The following is an 18,303-nucleotide window of genomic DNA, read 5'->3' as shown; positions in this document are numbered from 1 at the left end:
TTATTAAATGTGAATGGCAGTGCTGCTGGGGACTGTGGATGATTGATGAGTGAGCGGTACTCATGAGGATTACAGGAGGCAGTGGGAAATTACCGTTCTTTTTGCTGTGAACTAGAAATCACGTCTTCCAACATTATATTTCTATGTATTTGTTTTTCAAGAAATCAAACCAAGCTGGAAAGATGGCTAAGAAGTTAAGTGTGCTTCCTACACTAGCATGAGGGCCTGAGGGGGCTGATACCAGCTGAATCTAAACTCCAGAACCCACGTCAACAGCTGGGTGTGCCCACACATGCCTGTCACCCCATGCCCATAGGAGAGCAGACACACAGAAATTGCCAGAGTTGGGGCGGGGGGGACAGTAAGCTCCAAGATCAGTAAAAGACTGGTTCAAACAAGAACGGATGGAAGAGTAATGGAGTGGGACACCCGACTTTTCACTCTGGCCATGCTGCAAGAGCACATATACATCCATATACCATATACTCACAGAGAAAGAAAAAGCAAAGAGAGAGAGAGAACTAAAAATAGAAAGGGAAAAAAAAAGAAATTAAGAAATTAAAAAAAAAAAAAAAAGAAAACCAAACCCCTGGTCAACTAAGAAGTTCATATTTTCATACTACATATGGAAATTATATATATTACTTAAACATAGGCAGTGAGTGGTGTGTTTTGCTTTGTTCCCTCTGCATTTCTCTGGCTGGAAGCTTTTCTTGGCTCTGGAGAGACCAGCTTGGAAAGGTTGATTGAATACCCGGAATTGTGAGCCCTATGTAAATCAAGGGCTTAAGGAAGATACAGCCAAATGTTTTCAAGGTCATTGGGGTCAAGTGTCATTCAACAGATATGTTATTAAGGACTTACTATACATCAGACATTGGGCCTGAGCCTAAGTAGTAAACAAGGCATTCTCTGCCCAAAATTGACATCTAGCAGCCATTTGATCAAATAGGCAAGTATGACATCTAACATAAGTTTAAGCAGAGCAGGCTATGGAACCAAACATTTGAAAGAATCATTTATCCTTGGTGTGTCAAGGAACTAAGGAGGGGATGGTAAATCCTGCTACCAGTTATATATAATATAGAAAGAAGTATAAAAAAAAGAAAGAAAGAAAGAAAGAGAGAAAACTTTTCAAATCTATGCCACTAACAAGAAGCTATCAAATGAGGAAAAGTCATAAATTTCCATGGGGCTGTTGAGAAGGAATGCATGTAAGACCTTAATGAAGAAAGTAGAAAAGTAAGCTTGCAGAGTTAGGAAGTCAACTGAGACCTTGTAAGCAGTATAAACCAATGGAGCAAGCCGGGCGTGGTGGCGCACGCCTTTAATCCCAGCACTCGGGAGGCAGAGGTAGGTGGATCGCCGTGAGTTCGAGGCCACCCTGAGAGTACATAGTTAGTTCCAGATCAGCCTGGACTAGAGTGAGACCCTACCTCAAAAAAGAAAAAATAAAGCCAATGGAACAGACTTGGTTCTGGAAGGATCCTAGCCATAAAAAACAATCACTTGGACTTAACAATCCATCTCCAAGGTCCTTAGGAAAGCACTGGTATGGAAATGTTTTTGGTAAGAACAGAAAATTCAGTAGATCTTCCATATGCTCATTGTGCTGGGTTTCCCAGACCCTGCCAGGGTTAGCTCTAAAGATGAACTAGAACCATCTGAAGCAGAGACCCAGCCCTAATGAAACCCTGACAATCAAGGAGCACAGTCAAGCCCCTCAAAGAGATGGAGTTGGGTGAAATTCGGGTGGACTTAGTCTAAGGCCAAAGTTTATACTGGCTCGGTGAATGTGAATGACAGCTCCTTGCTCAAGCTTCCCTAGTTCTCCCCAGTGTTTAAAGATAACTAAGTGTGTCATGCGGAAAGGGCAGGAAGCATAGCCATAATCAAGAGGAAAGAGTATCAGGAGTAGATGTGAAGATGAACCAGATAATAGGGTTATTAACTACATTAAATTCTGTGTTTCTTTCCTGTGGTGTTGGGATTATACCCAGGGCCTCAGGCACGCTGCCACTAAGCTAAATCCAGCCCCAGCCCCTAGATACAGGCTTGAAAATAATGACTATTGATTTGTTATTTTTTAAAATGTGAAAAGACAAAAGAAGAGGAATTCAGAAGGAGTTCCAGGGGCTGGAGAGATGGCTTAGCGGTTAAGCTCTTGCCTGTGAAGCCTAAGGACCCCGGTTCAAGGCTCAATTCCCCAGGACTCACGTTAGTCAGATGCACAAGGGGGTGCATGCATCTGGAGTTCGTCTGCAGTGGCTGGAGGCCTGGCATGCCTATTCTCTCTCTCTCTCTATCTGCCTCTTTCTCTCTCTGTCTGTCACTTTCAAATAAATAAGTAAAAATAATAAACAAAAAAAAATTTTTTAAAGAAAAGAAAAATAGTTCCAGGAATGGAAACTCTTAAAAACCATGCTCTGGATATTGGTCTCGAGTTGGAAGAGACGAGTCCAGTCTATGGAGGGCCATGATCCAAAAGAACTAGAGCAGTTGAGGAAGCGGCTGAGCTTTGAAACTACAGATGACAGTCTGAGAGAACGGTTCAAGAAATGTGGCACACCCACAGATCATGTGGTCATGAGAGACCCCCAAACAGAGCATTCCAGAGGCTTTGCCTTTGTGACTCACTTGTGTGTTGAAGAGGCGGATGCAGCAATGTGTGCTCAGCCACAGGAGGTCAATGGGCGTGCAGTGGAACCAAAGAGCTGTTTCTAGAGAGGATTCTGTAGAGCCTGTTGCCCACATATTTTGTCAGTGATATTAAAGCAGACACAGAAGAATATAATCTGAGAGACTGCTTTGAAAAGTATGGCAAAATTGAAACCATAGAAGTGATGGAAGACGGGCATGGTGGAAAAAAAGAGAGGATTTGCTTTTGTAACTTTCGATGATCATGATTCAGTGGATAAAATTGTTCAGAAATATCACGCTATTAATGGGCATAATTGTGAAGTGAAAAGGATCCTTTCTAAATAAGAGATGCAGTTGGCTGGGTCACAGAGAAGTCGTGGAGGTGGATCTAGCAACTTTATGGGTTGTGGTGGAAACTTTGGAGGTGATAAAAGTAATTCTGTTCATGGTGGAAACTTTGGTGGAAAAGGTGGCTAAGGTTGTGGAAGCAGATGGAGTTACAGTAGAGGTGATGGTAGATATAATGGATTTGGAGGTGGTGGTGGCAACTATGGTGGTGGTCCTGGTTGTAGTAGTAGAGGAGGCTCTGGTGGTGGTGGACCATGATACAGAAACCAAGGTGGTGGATATGGTGATGGAGGAGGAGGATAGGATGGTTACAATAAAGAAGGAAATTTTGGTGGTGGTAACTATTGTGGAGGTGGGAACTACAATGATTGTGGAAATTATGGTGGACAATAGCAGTCAAATTATGGACCCATGGAGGGGGTAGTTTTGGTGGAAGACGCTCTGGCAGTCCCTGTGGTGGTGGTTATGGATCTGGTGGTGAAAGTGGTGGATATGGTAGCAGAAGGTTTTAAAAACAGCAGAAAAGGACTATAGTTCTTAGCAGGAGAGAGAACGAGGAGTTGTCAGGGAAGCTTCAGGTTATTTTGAGACCGTTTTCCCCAATGCATCAGAGGAACTGTAAAAATCTGCCACAGAAGGAGTGATGATCTATAGTCAGAAGAGTTACTGCAGCTTAAACAGGAAGCCCTTCTTGTTCAGGACTGTCCCAGGCACAGTTTGCAGAAAGTACAGCTATTGATAAACGCAATGGAGTGTCAATTAGATGTCCATTCCTGAGGTCTTCATCTGTTGTGGCTTTGTCTTCTTTCTTCTTTCATTACATCAGGTATATTGCCCTGTAAGTTGTGGTAGTGGTACCACGAATAAAAAAATTAAGGAATTTTTAACTTATTTGTGTAGTTGTTTTTCTACATCTTAGTACAGAAATTTTAACAAAATGCAGTTTTGAAGGTGTTTCCTTGTGAGCTAACTAGTAAAGAACATTGTTAATTACTGTTGTGTATGAATTTTGCCAAAGTTAACTGTAAAGATACACCTACTGACTTGCAGTTTAAGGGGAATCTATTCTCATACTTCCAAACCATGCTATGAATGGGTGCTGACATGTGGAAAGAGTAGATATCTGTATGTTTGCAATATGTGTTTTAGAATATTTAGGAGTGGGTATTTAATAAATTAGCATATTTGTGAACTTAATAGCATTAAGATTACCATCAAATGAAAAGTCCCAAAATTTTTCTTTGGCTTTTGTGTACTTTCTTTCAAAATGTAATCATGATTTTAGTGTGTAGAGTCCTCAGTAGAGTCCTAGCTATTATGAACATCTCCATTCTATATTTACATTGGTCATATTTAAAGTGCTGCCATAGTTTGTAGATGTAATGCCTGGGCTGCCCTCTTAAATTCTGAAAAGAGGGAGTGGATGTTTTCCATTCTCATTTCCAACTTTGATGTAGGACCACTAAATCTGCTGCATGTAAGCAAACTAGTGGCTACCTGGTTTTGTTGTTAATTCATCTTAAAACCCAGAGGTTCACAAATCTTGAGTCACTTTTCTTGGTTTAGCTTTTCCCAAGTTTTCAGAGCAAAAGAATAAAAATCAACCATTGAACCCTTAAAAAAAAAAAACACGCTTTATGGGACTGGAGAAATGGCTTAGTGGTTAAGGCACTTGCCTGCAAAGCCAAAGGAACCAGGTTCAACTCCCCAGGGCCCATGTAAGTCAGATGCACAAGGGGTGCATGCATCTGGAGTTCATATACAGTGGCTGGAGACTCTGGCATGCCCATTCTTTCTCTATCTCTGTCTCTGTCTCTCTCTCAAATAAATAAATAAGTATTTTTTAAAGCCATGCTTTATGCCTGAAAGTCAAAATTCATTGAATGAGCTTTAAAACAAAGTGGATACTGGGAAATTCTTGAAAATGAGTTAATAATATCTGTACTGAGGGGCTGGAGAGATGACTTATTTGGTAAAGTGCTTGCTACATACACATGGACCTGAGTTTGGATCCCAAGCACCCACATAGTAACCAGGTATAGCAACACACACCTGTAATCCCAGCACTGAGGAGATAAAGACAGGAGGATCCCTGGTGCTTGCTGGGTAGCTCACCTAGCCTAATTGATGAATTTCTGATTCAGTGAGGGAGGCTGTCTCAAAAACATAATAATAATAAAGCAGAGAGTGATTGAGGAAGGAACTCAGCTTTGACCTCTGGACTCCACACGCATACACACAAGTGCACATCCACACATGTATCCACACATAGCATATATACACATGCCACATATCAAACACTTGTAAAAAAAAAAAATCACACTGAAGTATAGGGAAAAACATTATTGGGAGGAAATGGTCAAAGTATTAATGGCCTGTGGACAACATTAAGCAAACTAACAAACAAATGTGCATTTTTGGAGTCTCAGAAAAGGAGAAAAGATGTAACAAGAAAAAAAAAAATTGGAGAATTAATGTCCAAAACCTTTCCAAACTTGTTTAAAACATCCGATCTCCAGCCCTGAAATTTCAATGATCCTCATCCCCATGCAAATAAATAATTACAATATTTTTTAAAAATAATATTTTTAAAGGCTGGAGAGATGGCTTAGCAGTTAAGGCACTTGATTGCAAAGCCAAAAGACCCAGGTTTGATTCCCTAGTACCCACATAAGCACAAAGTACTACATGTGTCTGGAGTTCATTCACAGCTGCTAAAGGCCCTATTATGCCCATTCTCTCTCTTTCTCTCTCTCTCAAGTGAAATTTTTTTTTAAATAAATGAAAAATATTTTTTAGAAAAGAATATATTGGAGGACACAAGATGAAACAGGAAGAGGCATTTGTGGTCACTTGCACAGCAGAAAATGTGGACAGAATTTGAGATATGGCAGTTATAGGAGGATAGGGTGACTGTTAAGCTGTCATTTTTCAAGAGGTGTCTTACACCCTTAGGTCACACTCACTACTTTGTGCCAAATAGCATGATTGTCCTAAAATGAAATTCTGATTATGTGACTCCTTTACATAATGCTTTCCATGGCTCCATCATGCCTCTGCTCCAAGTCTTTCCATGGCTCCCATCTCACCCAAAGTATACCCCAAAGTTCTTGCTACACCCTTCAAAGTTCTGCATGATCAAGTCTCCACATAAAGTTATCAACATCTTCAGGGGCTGGAGAGATGGCTTAGTGGTTAAGACACTTCTCTGTGAAGCCTAAAGACCCAGGTTAGATTCTCCACATCCCACGTAAGCCAGAAGCACAAGGTGATACATGCGTCTGGAGATTGTTTGCAGTAGCTGGTGCATCCACTCTCTCTCTTTCTTTACCTCTCTCTGTCTCAAATAAATTTTAAAAATAGCAGAAAAGTTAATTAAACCTCTTTAATTTTCTCTCTGCTTCAACTACGCAGTCTTCCATTGTACTATCTAGGGTCAGAACAGAAATATAAGCTCCACAAGTTCAAGAAATGAGGAACCAGCAAATAAAATCCAGAAGTAACTAGAGTTATTTTAAAAATTTTTGTATTTTTTTTAAGTGAAGGAAAACTCCAGAAAGTTCTAATCAGAAGATGATCAGCTTTACGAGGTGTTGCTCATAGGCCGACCTGGATAATAAGTGACAACTGCTCAGTGTATGTTAGCATCATGAAGGTCACTGGTGGCCTGCAGATCACCAGTGTTTATAAACACTAGTAAAGCTTATTAGAGAAGTTTAGTCAAGAAAAAAAAAAAAAGAGAAAAATTGAAGAGTGTGAGGACTGTCAATCTTTTGAAGAACTTTTCTGGAAAGATGGGTCATAAAGAGATTTATGGGAATAGGTGAATTGATAATATATTTGTATTTTACTAAAAATATCCAGTAAAAGAGAAATGATTATTTATAAATGGGACAATTATTGGAGTGGTGTTCTTGAGTAGATGAAAAGAAATGTTATCTAGGGAACAGGCAGAGGAATTGGTCTTTTCTGGGAATAGGGGACAGTGTATCCACAGTAATAGATGGGAAGGCAAGATTTAAGAACTCTAATGTGAGTAGGAAATAGACATTGCAATGTTTAATCTCAATAGAACATCAATGTACAGTAAACAGGGTCTGGTGTAGGCCAGCCAGTATTGGTTGAAAGAACAGGCGTATGGGGGGATTATAATGAAGCATAAGCTCTAAGCTGTGTGAACTGGTGAAATGGCTCAGTGGTTATGGTGCTTGCCTAAAATGTCTAATGGCCCAGGTTTGATTCCCCAGTACTCAAGTAAAGCCAGATGCATAAAGAGGTGCATACATCTGGATTTTGTTTACATTGGATAGAGGCCCTGGTGTGCCCATTCTCTCTCTCTCTTTCTCTCTCTCTCTCTCTCTCTCCCCTTGCAAATAAATAAATTAAATATTAAATCTTTTATTTTTATTTATTTCTTTATCTGACAGAGAAACAGGGGAAGAGATAGAAAGAGAGAATGGGTGCACCAGGTCCTCCAGCCACTGCAAACGAACTCCAGACGCATGTACCCCCTTGTGCATGTGGCTAATGTGGGTCCTGGGGAATCAAACCTGGGTCCTTTGGTTTTGCAGGCAAATGCCTTTACCTTAACCGCTAAGCCATCTCTTCAGCCCAATAAAAAATTTTTTTTTTAATCTAAGCTATGTGAAAAAGGAAATAAATACATGAGGGTAGTGAGGAGCATGTATGCTGGATGCACATGGTGGCACATGTGACTGGAGTTCTTTTGCAGTGGCTGGAGGCCCTGGCACACCCATTCTCTCTCTATATCTCTCTTGCTCTTGCTCTCTCTTTCTCCCCCTGTCTCTAATAACTAAATAAAAATAAATATTTTAAAAGGGGGGGGTTGTTTCAACTTCTCTGTGTAAATGAAGGACTGGGGTTTGGGAAAGATCATTAATAAGGTTTAGGATCCCATGACAGAGTGATAATGGAATAGGAATGGGTAGGATTCTGTTAGGAGCAGGTAGAACTCTTGACAGGATAAATTAGTGGTAAAGACCATTTTCTGCTCAAGATGATATGCAGGATGGGACAGAGGTGTGCTTATGTATAGCATGTAGATTTCTGAGATGCAACCCCACAGTTCTTTGACATGCTGACCACAATTCTGAATTCTTCTTTTTCAAACTAACTTGAGTGCCTCCAAATCTCATCTCAATGGTAAGACCTTATTGCTGAAATGCCACATGCTTGGGCTGCAAGGTCACTGAGAAATCTTGCTGGAACTGAAAACATCGTCCATGTAGACAAGCTGACAGAAAGTTGAAAAAAGCTACACTGCATGAAGCTCCATGGGAGAGAAATAAGTCATCAGTGGAGATAAACAACAGTGGACACTGCAAGCCTTAAGTTTGGTCAGCCAGGCGAAATGAGCCAACAGATATAATAATGGCATGTCTGCTATGAGGGAAACCAACCACTCTTTAATTAGGCTGCTCCATGGGAGGGAATACATACTTGATACTTAAAAACATATGACAGGGGAAGTCATAAGCCCTAGGGGTGTAATGCCAGCTGGTGTCTGGCTAAATGCATTCATTATGCTCACCAAACTGCCCAGTAAGCACTTCTTTAATGTTCATACCCATATGTTAATGCAACTCTCACTTTTGGTTAAAGAAGCTTCTCTTTTCAGATGGCAATGACCTCTGGGATGACTCAAAAGGCACCATAGTGCTGAGATGTGACAGAGTGCTCAGCACTGAAACACTCTCTATCACACCTCCCAAGGCCCAGGGTCCATTGCAGAAAAGGTGATGGAAAGAATATAAGAGCCAAAGAAAGGGTAGGATTCCTTATAGTGCACTCTTCCAGGCACAAAATGGACTGGATATCCATGACCTCGCAGTGCCTGGCCCTACCTACATAAAACCAGTATAATAGGAGGAAAAGATAATGACATCAAAATAAAAGAGAGACTTATGGAGTGGGGGAAGGGGATGTGATGGAGAGTGGAGTTGTGAAAGAGAAAGGGGGCATTATTATGATTTATTGTCTACAATCATGGAAGTTGTCAATAATAAAAAAACTACAAAAAACTCATCTCAAGCATTCGTTCCTCTAGAAATTTACACCTAATTTCATTAGTCTACTAGGTGTTTCATTTTAGGGCACATTTTGGCCCCGTCTTTTTCAAACTATTCATTCTTCTTCATCTTTCTGTCTCCAAATCTGAGCTATGGACAACTTCTTATCTCTTGTCTTGTCTGTTTACCTTCATGAGGGCCCAAGTTTTGTCTCTTCTTTCTGCTGTTGAATGTCTGTACATAAGGGTGCTTAGACCATGGTAAGGAATACTTTTTGAGTGGATGGATGGAGGGATGGAAGAAGAATGGCTGTTCAATGCCAATGACCAAGCCTGGAAAGTGCATATTTAAATTAATGAGTTTTCACTGAAAAATCAGAGTGCCTGGTACTAATTGCAGAGTCATAAGCAAGAAATAATCCTTGCTTCAACGAATTTACAGTCTAATGGAAAAACTCCAGTGCTCGTATGGTCTTTATCAAGGGGGAAAAACAAAACATGAGTACAGTTGCCTAGAACTGTCACAGTGTTTATATGATTTATAGTCGTGGCACAAGTACAGTTCAGGCATACCTCATTTTATTGCGGTTTGCTTTATGGAGCTCTACAGAGAATGACTTTTCTCCCTCACAAGTCGGAGGCTTGTGACAACCCTGCATGGAGCAAGTCGGATGGCATCACCTCTCCAACAGCATGTGCACGCTTCATGCATCTATGTCTCAGCTTAGTAATACTCACAGTACCTCAATTTCTTTTACTGTTATTATGTCTTCTATAGCAATGTGTAATGAGAAGTCGTTGCCATTATTATAATGGCTTGGGATTACCACAAATCATGCCCATGTAAGAGGGTGCCATAATTTGAATGGATAGACCCCAATAGAGTCACAAGTTTTATTCAAGCTGTAACTTAGTAGATTTCTAGCTGCCTGGCTAGAGGAAATGTCACTGCATACAGACCCTAGGGTCCAGCCCTAAGGTGTGTTTGGGGGCAGATCTGAATTCCATCCTAAGATATGCAGAGTGCTCAGAGCTCTGCCTGCAATGTTCTTGCTTGTGGTGTTAGTGGTGGTATTTCTGTCTGCATGGACCTGTGAAAGGGGGCCAGCTTCTTTGGCCATTATGGAACTTCCCTTAGATCTATAAGCTTCAATAAATCCTTCCATAAAAGGGTCTTTTGGAGGTTTATCTCAGCAATGTGAAGCTGACAACCTACCCTATCAGTCTTTCTTTGGGTCTCCATAGGGACTGCAAAATACAATGTTGAAACTAGATTAATTGGTGACCCTATAATGGCCTCTAAATTAGTATATGAAAAGAAGAATTACATGTCTCTCACTTTAAGTCAAAGCTAGAAAGAATGAAGGCTCGTGAGGAAGACATGTCAATACCAAAGATAGACCTCTTGTGCAAATGGGCCGAGTTGTAAATGAAAAGGGAAATTTTTTTGAAGAAAATTAAAAGTGCTACTCAGTAATGATGATAAAACAACACAAAACTAGTTTAGCCAAATTGGTGAGCTCCAGGTTCAGTGGGAGACCCTTCTTAAAATAAGGTGGAAATAAATTGAAAATGACACTCAACATTGACCTATAGCCTCCACACGCACACAAACACATATGCACACACACACGTGTATATATGAATGTGCATACATGCATACCACACATGCATGTACATGCACACACATAAATAATCACATGGAATCTACTCTATCTGTACTCTGTAAGTGGAATAAAGCCTAGATAATGTCATGTCTGTTTACAATATAATTTGCAGATAATTTTAAGCCCACTGTTTAGACCTAGTTATCAGGGAGAAAAGATCACAATCACTTCTTTCCACTCAAGGGCTGTAATGGGGATGGATAATGACTGCAATGTTTTCATGGCTTTTGATACAATATCAATTTTGAAATCCATGGGTCAGGTAATAATTTTTACTTTCAAATCTTATTATTGAATAAATATTTATACCACCAGGTAATCCCTATCTGTAATCTCAGAATTTAGGAAGTGGAAACAAGAGTACAAATTTCAAGCCTTCCTGGACTACACTGTTAAGTTTGGGGCTAGTATGGAATACATAAGACCTTGTCCCAAAAAGCCAGAGGGAGGAAGGGAGTCAGGGAGGGAAAGAAGGAAAGAGGGAGGGAGGGCAGAAGAGGGTGAAGAAAGAAGCCCATCAAGTTATAGTAACCTCTACAGCTGTTCTGCCAATAGATGCGGACAAAGTAAATGGAAAGTCTTCAAGAAAGAATTCTTCATTCTAAACGCCACTGTCAAACTGCTGTGATTCATGAGAAGGATCTACATATCAACATTCAGAGGAGTTTGATCTGGACACGGTGGCACATCACTGTAATCCCAGTACTCAGAAGGTAGAGGACAGGAGTTTAAGGTTATCCTCAGCTACATAGTGAGTTCAAGGCAAACAAGGACTACATGAGACCCAGTCTCAAAAAAGTCAAAAAGAAAAGCAAGGCGTGGTGGCACACACCTTTAATCCTAGCCCTTGGGAGGCAGAGGTAGGAGGATCACCACAAGTTTGAGGCCACCCTGAGGCTACATAGTGGATTCCAGGTCAGCCTGAGCTAGAGTGAGACCCTACCTCGAAAAACAAACAAAACAAAAAAAGTCAAAAAGAACAGGGAGGGTTTTGCAAGGAGTTGATTCCAACACTCACAGGTGGCTTTGAGTGACTTAGGACGTTAGTGGAGGAAGTGGAATTAGAATTGGAGTCTGAAGATGTGACTGGATGACTTCCACCCTGGAAAGTCTTTATTAGATGAGGAGTCACTGCTTATAGATGAACAAAGAAAGTCACTTCTCAGGATGGAATCTACCCAGAGGAAGACGCTGTGAACACTCACAGCCGAGCATGTCGGTGAGTCGTACACACGCTTAGTTGCTAAAGTGGCAGGATCTGAGAGAACTGACTCCAACGGTGAAAGATGTTCTGCTCCTGTCAACAAGGCTCCGTGAACAGCCTCACATGCTGCAAAGTCCTCGCTCATGAAAATAGCAGTTGGTGCGCCACACATCATCATTTGTAAGAAATTGCCACAGCCTCTCCGATCTTCAGCAGCTGTCATCCCAGGGAGTCCCGCCATGGACGTGGAACTACCAGCACTGCAGAGGTGAGGAAAAAGAATTTCGGGGGGCTGACTGACTGACTAGTCTCACCGAATCGCTTAGCAACAGACCCTGTCTCGAAGACTGGTGTAAGGAATTGTAGAGACACCTGGCAAAGACCTCTGGCCCCAATATGCATACACAAACATGCACGACTGCATGCCCACATGTGCGTTCACACATGTATGAATACCCAGATACACCACAATAAAAACCTCACATGACATGTTTTATTGCAATATTCACTTTGTCAGAGTGATGTGGAACAGAATTTGTCATATTGCCAAGGTAGCTTCTACTGAGAAAATGTAAGGGACTCAATAGCTGTCTATTGAAAGATAACACTGAAATGTTCAAGAAGTAGTCACGCACTAGCAACATTCCTCATCCTCTCCATCTGTATCTCAACCTCCCTTTTCAATAAGTACAGACACAACACTCATCTTTTGTTTCTAAACACATCTATGTACAAGACACTTTTTTGTTTTATTTTTTATTTTTATTTTTTTTTAATTTTTATTTATTTATTTGAGAGTGACAGACACAGAGAGAAAGGCAGATAGAGGGAGAGAGAGAGAGAATGGGCGCGCCAGGGCTTCCAGCCTCTGCAAACGAACTCCAGACGCGTGCGCCCCCTTGTGCATCTGGCTAACATGGGACCTGGGGAACCGAGCCTCGAACCGGGGTCCTTAGGCTTCACAGGCAAGCGCTTAACCGCTAAGCCATCTCTCCAGCCCTTATTTTTATTTTTATTTTGAGGTAGGGTCTCGCTCTAACCCAGTCTGACCTGGAATTCATTATGTAGACTCAGGGTGGCCTGGAACTCTCTATGATCTTCCTACCTCTGCTTCCCAGGTGCTGGGATTGAAGGTGGGCAATGCCATGCCTGGCCTGCTCAGTCTTTTTAAATAGGCTGTTATTATCTGCAGAAATAAATTTCAAGATTTTTCTTTTGGTTCCAAATAATCCCAGGCTGTGGGTTTGTTTAAAATGCACATTATCTAAGCTCATCCAAGAGGTACTGATTCAGTTGAACTGAGGTTAAACTATGGTATGTGCATTTTAAGAAGCACTCTCAACTGTTACAAGTGACCCACGCATAACTTTGGGAGAAACAAGGACTATAACTATAGGGTAATGGGCCCTTAGTCAGCTGTTGGTGTCTACTTCTGCATTATTTCTCATTATTCTCTGTGTGTGGACATTTCTGCTTATACCATCAAACCACTTTACCTTTTTCCTACATAGTAATTCTTCAAGCAATTGTGCCTTTGTGCAAAGGCCCACCCAGGCTGTAGGTTGAACTCCCTCTGATGTTAAGTAGCAATTGAAATCTGCCTTCTCTGATTTTCTTGGACAACTTAGGGAGACCTGTTGTGACAGTGCCACACATATTGCATCCATGTGGGTGGGTGTGCCAATGTACACGTCTACAGCAGGCGCAGTACTTGGTATATTAGGAGGGGTTCAAGTTTTTGGTTGGGTGACAGTCATAGTACACATAGCTGGTAAACAGGAAACTCTAAACCAAGATCTTCAAACTCCAGGTACAAAAAACGTTCTATGCACAGATTGCTCTTCTGGGTTTTCTATAGTCTAGCAGCAGTCCACTTGATAGACTCTTGTCTCAAAGATCTTTGGAAGCAGATCTCAGCTCCTCCAGACCATGAGCCTCTCCAGGGCAGCAGGCTTGATCTGGCCAGTTTTCTGTATTCCTCACAAGGTCTAGCAGAGTACCTGGCACGTAAGTGGGAATTAAAAAAAAAAAAAAAATTCAGTGAATTTCAGAGCTCTTTATATGACAGGACTAAGCAGTGGAAAACTTCAACTTCATTTCCCCTCTATCTCTTGTCTTCCTCTTTCGCCCTCCTTTCTATCTCTTTTCTCTTCCTCTTTCTTTTTCAGATTTTACAATTAAAACAGCAGCCCACAGTTCCCGGACAGAGGCCGACTTCCGTCTGAGTCACGAACTACTAATCCCAGAATGCCGAGCGCGGAGGCGGGGCACTCCGGAGCCGCTGATTGGCTGTTGAGCGGAGGCGCTTTCTTCCGGGAAGGGCCGGGGAGGCGGAGACTAGCCCCAGGCACCGGGACCCTACTGGGGTTGGGCGGGCTTCATCTGGGAGGGGCTTGTCGGTGGGTCCCGGGGTCCCCTCCCCCACCCGCCGAGGCGATGGATGAGGACGGGCTTCCCCTCATGGGGTCAGGCATAGACCTGACCAAGGTTTGTAAAGGATAGAGTTGAACTTCCGGCGGCCGGGGAGGAGGATGGGGAAGGCGCGCCCGGCCCAGGAGATGCCACCTCTCCAGCCCCTTCCGGAGCCCTGGCTCTTCTCCTGCCAGCTTCGGTCGGGGACCTTGCAGTCCACCCAGCTAGGGGGTCCCTCTTGAGAAGTGAGGGGGACGGTGTGTCTCCAGGCCTGTGCTGCCCGCTCACGTGCCCCCGCGCCCAGGCTTGACCCACTGGAGCCCGGCCAGTGGTCCCAACACTCCCTCTGGTACTGAGCCCTCCTGAGTGTGTTTGGGGTGGGGGGTTTACATGTTCCTTTTTCCTGCCAGAATTTCTCCTAGTGAACTTTCTGCAGCCGCTGTCACTGTGTAACACCCAGCTCCCCCACTGCACACACTCACGCACACACACTTTGAGGGAAGCAACTATTCCGTGTCCTTCCAGAAATTCGTATGATCCAGCAATTACCCTCCCACCCCGTTTAGGATATCCAAATATGAAAAATGGATTGCACAGTGTAAGTTCCTCTCATTAAAAAAAAAAAAAAAAATGTTTGTTTTTACATGACCCAGGTGCCAGCTATCCAACAGAAAAGAACGGTGGCATTTCTAAACCAATTTGTGGTGCATACTGTGCAGTTCCTCAACCGCTTTTCTACAGTTTGTGAGGAGGTAGGTTCCTGTGGTACTGGCTTACGGAGTAGGCTAAGCCGTCACTTGACAGTTTTGTTTTTGTTTTTGTTTTAATGTATTTACATACCATGATCTGGTTATCCAGTTGTGTTATGACACCTTAGGAGAGGAAACTTTTCACTTGCATAAACTCCCAGCTGCTGCTGTTTGTAGTTTTACGGCTCTCACCCAGGGCCTTGAACATGCCAGGCAAGCACTCTCCTCCTGAGTTACATCCCCAGGCCCAGCGCATCTACCTTTCCACTAAGACAAATGAAAGTGAACTATAAGACTGGCAGAATAAAAAGCTCAATGCCATATCCTCCCCCGTCTCCCAGCCCCAGCCTCTAGTAACCACCATTTCACTGCATTTTTAAGTTTGTGTTATACACATAAATGAGATCTTGTGGAATTTGTCTTTCTGAGCCGGCTTTGCTTAGTGTCCTCGGCATAGGGCCCTGTAGGTTCAGCCAGGTTATAACAAGTAACAGGATTTCTTCTTCTTCTTTTTTATTTATTTATTTATTTTTTTTGTTTGTTTGTTTGGTTTTTCGAGGTAGGGTCTCACTCTAGTCCAGGCTGACCTGGAATTCACTATCTAGTCTCCGGATATTCCTATGTGACCTTTATGGGATTTTTTTTTTCCAGTTTTGTGAAAAATGTCATTAGAATGTTTATAAGGTTTACATTGAACCTGTAAATCACTTTTGGTAGCATGTACATTTGAGCAATGTTAGTGCTTCACTCCCATGAACACAGGATCCCTTTTTATAATTTTTTTTTGTGTATTTTCATTTATTTATTTGAGAGTGACAGAGAGAGAAATAGTCAGAGAGAGAGAGAGAATGGGCGTGCCAGGGCCTCTAGCCACTGCAAATGAACTCCAGATGTGTGCGCCCCCTTATGCATCTGGCTAACGTGGGTCCTGGGGAATCGAGCCTCAAACTGAGGTCCTTCGGCTTCACAGGCAAGCGCTCAACCACTAAGCCATCTCTCCATTCCAGGATCCCTTTTTATAAGAGGACTTGCATCAGTATTTTATAGCTGTTACCGTATAGATCTTGCACTTGCTCAGTTGTGCTTAAGAGGCTGGGTCCAGTGAGATGGACCCATTGATTGGCTCCTGGGTTGTATCTTGAAGGGAGGACCTAGAGACTGGGTCTCTAGGGGACTGTGCTGAAATCTGCATCCCCAGGGGCTGACCTGGCACTCAAGTGAGCCTTGAGCTCAGGTTTTGTGGGACATGTCTGGTTACTGGGACCACTGTGGCTGACCTGAAGCTTGGATCTACAGGGATGTTCTAGGATCCTTGATTTGTGAGGACTAGCCTGGCATCAGGGCTACTTGGGTTTGGTCTGGATGCTGGATGAACTGGCCAGCCTGGTACTGTGGAAGGTCTGGAGCCTATACCCCATGGGCTAATGTAGAAATTGAGATAGTGGTTGGTGGTCTGTTACCATTGGCTACATGCTTGGGGCCAGTAGCTTGGGGCCTGGTGGTCTATTTTGGAGGTTATACATGCTGGCCTCTAGGTTAGGTCTGTGGAAATCGTCCTGGGTCTGTAGGGACCGGTCTACCTTGGATGAGCCTAAACCCTTGGTCCACTGGAGCACAGGGCTATAGGTCCTGGACTGTAGGGTAGTGTTGGAGTGAACAGCCAGGCATTGAACAAACTGGCAGCTTGTGTTCTTAGGTGTCAGCCTGTTGTCTACAGTCACAGGTGCAGACCTGGAGCTGAGACAAGCCTAAAGCTTGGGCTGTGTGGGATCCCTGGCTCTGGGCTTGGCTAGAAGCTATATCCACAGTGGCAGGCTTGAAGGGTAGGTCCAGGGATCATCCTATTGCCAGGGTTAAGTGTGTTCTGAGAGCATCTCAGATCTAGGACCTCTGAGACCAGTCAGCCCTAGCGTGGACCTAGATCTAGATTGGGTATGTAGAGACTGGCCTGACCATTAGGCTGTCCTACACTTTAGGTTGTTTCAAAGTCTGGGACTACTAAAGGTTGACCTGGCAGTGGGGCAGGCCCCATGTTCTGAAGATCTGGAAGCTGACCAGGCAATGAGATTGGCTGGAAGACTCCATCCTTGAGTACTGCCCAGGTGACTGCCCAGAGTGAACTTTATGTTGGAGTCTGAGGCCAAAAATGTAGATCACTTCCCTGGCCTTTCCCAGGTGAGGCTTTCTGTGGTTTGTTGTTTTAATTTTTGCTTCATACTGTGCTGCTTTGGGTTGGGTGAGGGGTGTGGTACCATGAAGCTTGCTTCCTTCTCTTCAATATGTAAGTTGTCTGGTGCTGCACACCAGCACTGTAACCTCCCTCTCGGCTCCCTTAGTGCCTGTGAAGGTGTTTTCATGTTTGAGTCACTGATCAAATTGATGTTTCTGCTGCAGGCAGTCCTGCGTCACTATGTTGCTGGTGTTCAGCTCTTGTGTCCTCTATGTGTGAGAATATGGGATTGACTGTCATTTATTCTTTGCAAGTAATATTTTGGCAGTTTGTATATTTTGGTCATTGGTAGACTGTCAGCGAGTACTTAATGTGTGCTTGCTAAGTGAAGTGTATTCAGTCCAGCCCTTTGGTAGAGGTCTGGTCAGCCCTCTTTGGCAGATCCATAGAGTAAGTAAGATAGGAAGATTTTTAAATGATTTCTTCATTCATCTACTCATCTAACATATATTTGAGGGCTGAAGAGATGATTTAGTGGTTATGACACTTGCCTACAAAGCCTGAGGACCCAGGTTCAATTCCCTAGAACCCATGTAAACCAGATGCACATGGTGGCACATGTGTCTGCCGTTTGTTTGCAATGGCCAGAGGTCCTGTTGTGGCATTCATTCCCTCTCTCTCTCTGTTTCTCTCTAATAAATAAAGTAATTATGAAAATAACATATATTTGAACCCTAGTGTTTGGTGCTGTGCCAGAAGCTCAGGTTTGCCGATACCAATACGGATGGAAGGAAGAACTGAGGTTCCAGCTCTTGTCTAAGGAAAAAAGCTGAAAAATCTCACTTATCTGCATAAGAAACATGTCTGTCATTTTCAAGTGACAGAAGGTAGTACCTTCTTTATTTCAAACTCTAGTTTTAGATTTTTTTTTGCCATTCCATATCTAATGCTATGTAGTTTGGGATATGATAAATTCATAGTCTATCATATCTGTATCATCTAAATATAAAATGTCATTGTCTCACACGAATCAGTGTGAGTTTGTGAGATTATTTTTACATTATTATTTTTATTTGAGACAGAGA

The 18,303-nt window shown here is 42.7% G+C and overlaps 1 protein-coding gene and 1 pseudogene across 3 annotated transcripts in view; both read left to right on the top strand.

Moving 5' to 3' along the window:
- Positions 1-2,466: 2,466 nt before the first annotated feature.
- On the top strand, positions 2,467-3,511 carry LOC101598429 (annotated as a pseudogene).
- Positions 3,512-14,218: 10,707 nt separating this feature from the next.
- The window catches only part of Washc3 (WASH complex subunit 3), a 45,298-nt gene continuing 41,213 nt past the window's right edge, over positions 14,219-18,303 (top strand). For all 3 annotated transcript variants that reach the window (XM_045152581.1, XM_012949285.2, XM_004650225.3), the window contains exons 1-2: positions 14,219-14,374; positions 14,953-15,051. In XM_045152581.1, coding sequence (XP_045008516.1) covers positions 14,324-14,374; positions 14,953-15,051 — 150 coding nt within the window. In that variant the 5' untranslated portion in view covers positions 14,219-14,323. The remainder of the gene's footprint in view (positions 14,375-14,952; positions 15,052-18,303) is intronic.

Source organism: Jaculus jaculus, chromosome 6, assembly GCF_020740685.1.
Source record: "Jaculus jaculus isolate mJacJac1 chromosome 6, mJacJac1.mat.Y.cur, whole genome shotgun sequence".
NCBI classification, from domain to species: Eukaryota; Metazoa; Chordata; class Mammalia; order Rodentia; family Dipodidae; genus Jaculus; species Jaculus jaculus.
The sequence above is the reverse complement of the archived record's forward strand: the minus strand, read 5'-3'. Positions and strand labels throughout refer to the sequence as shown.